Genomic DNA, 7,468 nt, shown 5'->3' on the forward strand with positions numbered 1-7,468 from the left:
ACACTCAGAAAATGTCCCCGTCCCCTTAGTAGGTGTTGGCTGTAGTGTTAAATGATATATCGCCCCTTGTTTCACGGAAAAGTGTCCCCTTAATAGGGTGTCCCAAAGGAGAAGTTGTAGTGTATTATATATTTTTTATTGTCATTTTTATATGCGAACAATTCCAAACTCGTTTTTATCCTATCTTATAGGCATACCGTATCTTATTTTTGTCATAAAAAAAAACGTAAAACCGAACATGATTACAATCTGCTAAAATATTATTCAAATTTGATCATCAAAAGAATAATCTAATTCATGTGTTGAAATTTCTTTCATAGTCATGTTATTGTTAATTACATTGAGCACAATGATTATGTGTTTCAATTATAATAAAGTGCAATCATTATGACAATAGTGGATTCATTTTGTATTGCTAATTTTATAAATCACTGAATTTTTAAGCTGGTTCACCAAAAGAGGAACGAATTAAAACTGAAGTAAGCCTACCAAGAGAGGAAATCAATGTTGTAGAGACTGAGTCCAAAATGCCAATGCAAATACAAAAGCAGGTTGATGACGGATTTAAAGACGGAATTTATTACAAGAAACAAGGTTTGGGAGAATGGCACATAGGAGAGGAGACATTCAACATATGGGATTATGGAGGTCAGGTGATCTACCATGGAATACATAAAGTAAGTAATGCGACATATTAGTATACCAAATGTAATTGCTAATATTTTTTAACAGATTGTGTCACTCACCTGAAAAACTTACCCAATCTGCCAAACTATGTTTCTACTTTTACATTTAGTAACCATTACGACAATACAACACCGAGAAATCCATGATGTTCTAGTATATGTTCCTAGTATGATTCCTGATGATGACATAATTAATGTCGAAATATTGAATCCCAACACGATGGCGTGTATTTCAATACTTGGAGTATGTATTATACTTTCTAGTATATCGTATAAAGGATCTTAATCAGTAGGCTGTACACTATTGAATTAAATATGCGATAAAAATAAATTACTTTAACAGATCTTCATGACATTCATGGCGGTTTATATTGTGGTATTCAATCTTGACGCCGGCCTTGATGAACATGCTATGGTTCAAGATTCATCAGGGGTAAGTATAACATATAACAATACATGGTGTAAGTGATTTCATAAATACTAGGCTTGCACAAGAAACGATGTACTCCAGTACTGCAATAGCTAAATCAAGTGTCATGTTTCTATTTGCTCTAACTATACATTTCATGACATTTAGTTTAACACAGACTACAATGCATAGCTACTGAAATAGTACCTCCAAGAGGGTTTGTTACTTATCATCATGTGACCTGGATCCTAAACTTGTGACAATCTTGAACAAAGTACCTAGTTATGTTAATGCTGATCATAAGCAACTAACTAAAACATGCATCCTTTCAAGAGCAAGCTTACAAATAGTAGTTGATAGATTGGAAAAAGAGATTTCAACCAACGCATTAAATAAATTTAGAGGTGGGATCGCTCGTATTATTGATAAACTGTGAAACTACTTTTCTCAAATCCAAACGACAATCATACCAATGCCCCTCGGACTCGGTGATTATCACATCAACAGATAAAACTATGCGTCTAGTGGCTCTTTATAATAGCCAATACAAACGCATCCTCTTGAATAGCACCGTTGCTTCTGGTTTAAACTATCAACTAAGAGAATCCAAGCTCAATCAACCAAGAATGGAACAGATTAAGTTCAATGGTAGTTTAAATAAAATCGCACACAATAAAGATCATCCTGAGCTAGACGAAAGCCCTTAAAGACAGCATCTGTAGTAAACCATTGTGCTGTCCAGTATATTGTACCTAAGGATCACAAAGCAGGAGAGTTAAAAGGCCGTCCTATTCATGCAGCTACCGACACCCCAGCCATCAGACTACCGAAATTTCTAGTTGGATCATTGAATAACCTACTTGTCTTTGTACCCGCACACCTCAAGAATACACCTCAAGAGGATGTTATAGCATCTTATCTACATTGGATAATACAAAAGGTTTCTGTAGTATAGATATGTATGTAATTTATATGGCTCCATTCCCCTTGAAGATCTGGAAAACGGAACATTTGGCATATTTACAGCAGCCACGGACTTCTTCTCAAAAAACAAATGATTTACGGAATTGGAACATCTAAGTGACTCTGATTTCATGTCCCTATTACGCCTATGCCTTGCTAGTGACATAGTTCTAATGGCAGATGGCAGTAGTTACACACAGAAATCTGGTTTGGCTATGGGTAATAATTTAGCGCCTACATTAGCTATCATATATATGAACAACTTTGATCTCGCTATACAGTCTGCGTTCAATAAGTCTTATACTTGAAAAGATATATCGATGATATATTTATTACATGGACATCAGAGGATATATCCCCGAAATCGTGCTTTGTACAGCTAACAGTTTGAATTCTGCCCTTAAATTCACAGTTGAATTACCGACTAACAACAGTCTACCATTTCTCGACGCCATGGTGACTTTAAAACCGGAAAATGGCAGATTTATGACTACACTCTATATACGAAGCCCAATCACAGTCACGGTAGCTTATGTGAACGTACCTATTGCGTATAACATCTTGGGATAGTCATGGCCCTATATCACAAAATAGAGGAATCCTCATTGGAGAGATCAATCGCGCGATAACAAGATCAACTGACCATAAATCGCGTTTAAATTCTCTTAAACGTGTCACAGAGATGTTTATGAGGAACGGATATCCTAAAGCGTTTGTCAATTCCACCATTAAACGCACTATGCATAATTATAGATCCGGTCGTTTACGTCCAATTAAGTGCAATACTAACAGATAAAGAAGATCTTTTATTCATAACTCAATTCATATGTACAGTGATGACTTTAATAGATAAACTTCAGTAACTCTTGTAAATAATTGTGTCATTTTGTATATTCTGATTTATTTATGTCCTTGATTAATTTATTATTATATGTCTAACTTTTGTACTAATTTTTTTTTTTTTTTTTTTTGCATCGGGAAGACAAATTTTACTTTGTATTTTATGTACCAGTGACAATAAAAGAATCTTGTATCTTGTATCTTGTATTTCCATTTCAATTCCTCTTTATTTTATTTCACACAACGCAAAAATGCAATATAAAGTTCTTCAGAAAGGTAAATAAATTACAAGGGCAATGTAATCAAATTAAGTAATATTAACAAATTATTAAATTACAGTAAATAATAATTAGTGAAGATATAGTAATTGATATTAACAATAAAAAAGATAGTAAAGATAATAAAAATAATAATAGTAAGTATAGTATAAGCTCAGCTCACAGTCGGTCAATCAAGATCAAGATACAATCTATCTGAAACTACCATTTATTATGAAGAACTTAAACAACAAGCACAAGCAATAATTAAGCGGACAGGGTTACATAATATTAGAGTACATTATGAATGGGCGTTCATTAGCGACAATATTCACGGCGCCCAAAGAAAAACAGGGGTGCCCTAAGAAATGTGATACATGTGCCTGTGCTGTGAAGACCAATCGATGCTTAACCAAGAACACCGTATACAAGATAGCATGTACCCATTACGATATAATATACATTGGTGAAACTGGCAGAACCATTGGGTCCATGTACGCATGCAAACAGTATATACGCATTTAATAACTCACAACAAAAGACCTATACTTAGAGATATTTCTTGGGAGATCTTTGCACCCTAACATAAATTTGCCCTATGTCCGAAGAATAATAGAAGCGCTGGAGATTAAGAAATATAAAGTTAATATTATGAACGGATGTGTAAGAAGAATATTAACAATTGACTGAAGTTTACAGCTAATGGACTACTACATATGTATATGTATATGTGGATGTGGATATTTACACATATCCACACCCACATATTACACATAAACATATATAGGAATATACCAGATCATATACATTAATGGATCACTCACAAGTATATTGAGATTTATATAGATGTGTACATAGGACAGATAGTAGTATTCAATACATAGTAATTCGACCGTAACAGGCATTTGTCTTATTATACGTTGCTTTGTAATATACGATGTTAGTCCACTGATGAAGCCCTAACCGGCGAAACGTTTGTATATATGTATATATGCTGTCTCTTATACACATCTAGATGTGTATAAGAGACAGATTATGTCGTAATGAATTTTCAAAATCATCATTTACAATTTCAATAATGTATCTTTCTGCAGCATATGATTTCTTAGGAAATTTTAAAAATAATTTTCTTGTGGTTTTTTTTTCTTGTTTTGTAGAAGAAGTACCCTCATCACTTGACCAATCTTGAGTTCATAATATATTGGATCCAGTCAGTTTACACACATAGCCGTCAATTAATAGATGACATAGAACGAGAGATTGATTTACCTGCTATCGTTCTCGTGGGCACCCACCGCGATTCCCTTGGTGACAATGAAGAAGAAAGAAAACGCAAGGTTATTACAGTTACACTTTTAGATAATAGTAAGGATAAGAATAATAGTAAAGGGTAAAGTGGTAAACTTTAGGAGTAAGATAATTAATTGTTAGCCGAACCCACTAAATTTGGAAGGAACATGTCATGTCAGTAGTCTGCCAAAGTGCTTAGCTGTGACAACACCCATACATTAACATATACATCCGTTATGTAAGTTTTATCTTGGAATCGCAGTTTTTGGCTCCAGAAATCAATATTGAGACCACTTTAAGTGTAGTTATAGTAGCTCGTGTTTCAGCGGTAATGTGTACACTTCGTGAGGTTAAACATTATCATTACATTCCTATATGTGAATGGTTATGTACTATTTTTTATTCCTATAATAAACTCAGTGGTTTTAAACAATTCAAACCACCAACTTTTTTCACTTCCATCAATATTTTGATATCAAAAGTAGTTGTGAATAGTGATTGGGTTATATGTATTAATCTTTTAAAAAATAGGTAGAGGAGGTGTTTACCAAAATAAGTAACGCACTGGAAGGAGCACCATACGAATCACACGTTTACCATGAATATTTTGATATCGAACACAACTGTCCAGAAATACATAAAAATGTTTTCAAGCTAAAGAATGTACTTGAGGATCTTATGAAAACATTGGTCAAGCCTGTTCCGTTGAAATGGATGCATTTCCGATGTGAATTACAGCAGTTACGAAACGAAAAACTAGTTTGTTCATTGCAAAAGGTAAAAGCCGTTCAATATCGTATGTACTTTGTTGATTTTTGTTTTACTTACAGAAATATATAACATTATTCTCAATAACCGAAAGGTCCACTGATTAATCTCAGATAAGAAAGTATAATACATACTCCAAGTATTGAAGTACACGCCATCGTGTTGGGATTCAATATTTCGACATTAATTATGTCATCATCAGGTTATTCGACATTAATTATGTCATCATCAGGTTATTCGACATTAGTTATGTCATCATCAGGAACCTGATGATGACATAATTAATGTCAAAATATTGAATCCCAACACGATGGCGTGCACTTCAATACTTGGAGTATGTATTATACTTTCTTATTATTCTCAATATTTCTTTTATTAATTGAACCACAAAAAAAACAGCATACAAAAATTCGCCACTTAAAAGGGTAATACATAAATACCGGTGACAATTAAACTGATAAATCTAAGATATTTCGACGAAAAGTAGTGGAAATAATAGAATGACAAATTATGAATATCAGGATGGGTTTGAACATAAATATTGAAATAAATCCCAGGGTCCTGTGTTTAATTCCCGTGACATGATTTTTTTTCTCACCCTAAAACAACTCCACTCCTTAAGTGTCATAATGAGATAATAATAAGGTCATGTCTACGGGACTGAAGTTTTTTCAGTCTGGCTGTGGCTGATCAGGGAACAGTGAAATTACTGGGCTGATAAAGAACGGCTAAGGGATGCCTGAAAATAAAAATAAATTAGGTTAGGTATGGTGTTGAAAGTGTGCAACATATAAATGTGTTGAGAATGCGGATCGATGTATTTGCAATTTTGCCACATCAGGCAGTGCGAAAACATTTGCACTTCATACCAAGGCTGTATTTAAAGTTGTCATGACATTGCACTTTTGATAGTACATGTATCCTTTAAGCTTTTCGCATCCTCTAGACTATTATTTTTCTTCTAAAAAATTATGGTCATCGGCAAACATATGAAACTCGGATATCAAATGAATTAGTAATTGCATTGGAAAAGGAACGCCAGATTCGACTGAAAGCACTCATGGTGTCTCTCGGAACTCGCTACTACTACTATCTGAAAAGCCTTTAAACCTAAATAGAAAGTTCAATTAGAAATAAATTTCTTTAGTAAAAAGAATAAGATTGTTATGAATAGATCAAGGGCTTCGGAGTTCTGTATAAATTATATCACATTGTCTATTTCATCAATACACGGAATACACGGAATTCAGAAGACAAATAAGGCTTCTCTCTAAAGACCTACCGGGTAGAATGACAGGAAAAACATGTGATCAGATGTGACAATTGTTGGAATGGTAGGCCTATAGCAATAGTAAACAACAGTGACATGGGTTTATAGCTTTTTTACGGCTTCTTTGTATCGTATTTGTATATTATAACAGTTATAGTAAATTCCAGAGAGAGAGAGAGAGAGAGAGAGAGAGAGCTGTCTCTTATACACATCTAGATGTGTATAAGAGACAGCCAGAAACAGACAGAGAGAGGTAAATATTTCTACAGCCATATGGTATTGAAAGTTCTTTGACACTAAAGCCCATTTTAATACATCACTTAACTCATCACAGTAAGCTTTATGAACATACGTGAAAAAAGCTTCTGAACAATTTAGACTTCCGGGGCACAGTACAAAAATGTTTGTTTCGACAGCTGGTCACGATTTATTGACTATATGTCATGTACACAAAGGCAGTCAAATGCATCTATATTATTTTTAAATGTGTATATAAATTTATTATAATATGAATATATACTATTTCATTATTTAATTAATTTGTATTTTTATGTATTCGTATCTAGGGTGAAAATTGGTTTGTGGTTAAACATGTTCACTTTATAAATAATTTTCTCAACAAGAAAGAGCACTCTCCAAAGGTCATAAAATTCTTAATTCTGTAAAACCTAGTTCCACCAATTAATCGACGAGTGTTGCATGTAATATGACAGGTTAAAGAACTGGCTACTACGTGTGGAATAGATGACGAAGACGACGAAGACAAAGACAAACAACTGAATGTTCTATTGAACTTCTTATATGATCTTGGTGAGATAATTTACATGCCAGACAACGATGCTTTAAAAGATAAAGTGATTCTAGATCCGATGGAATTTGTCGGCGTCGTCAAAACAGTTATCACCGTCATTCCACCAAAATTACGGGTAAGAATCAAGGCTAATTTACTATCTATGCCATATCTATCTCTGTCTGTCGGGCTGTC

General features: G+C 33.9%; 1 protein-coding gene across 4 annotated transcripts in view; it reads left to right on the forward strand.

Annotated features, from left to right (window-relative positions):
* Positions 1-456: 456 nt before the first annotated feature.
* The window catches only part of LOC117123326 (probable serine/threonine-protein kinase pats1), a 16,506-nt gene continuing 9,494 nt past the window's right edge, over positions 457-7,468 (forward strand). For 2 of the 4 annotated variants that reach the window (XM_033269211.1, XM_033269212.1), the window contains exons 1-5: positions 457-677; positions 1,030-1,119; positions 4,313-4,492; positions 4,977-5,222; positions 7,197-7,409. In XM_033269211.1, coding sequence (XP_033125102.1) covers positions 528-677; positions 1,030-1,119; positions 4,313-4,492; positions 4,977-5,222; positions 7,197-7,409 — 879 coding nt within the window. In that variant the 5' untranslated portion in view covers positions 457-527. The remainder of the gene's footprint in view (positions 678-1,029; positions 1,120-4,312; positions 4,493-4,976; positions 5,223-7,196; positions 7,410-7,468) is intronic. The other 2 variants (XM_033269214.1, XM_033269215.1) reach the window with 1 other exon arrangement.

This window comes from Anneissia japonica, unplaced genomic scaffold (genome assembly GCF_011630105.1).
Source record: "Anneissia japonica isolate Jap-2015-1 unplaced genomic scaffold, ASM1163010v1 scaffold287732_len518695_cov146, whole genome shotgun sequence".
In the NCBI taxonomy this organism is placed as follows: domain Eukaryota; kingdom Metazoa; phylum Echinodermata; class Crinoidea; order Comatulida; family Comatulidae; genus Anneissia; species Anneissia japonica.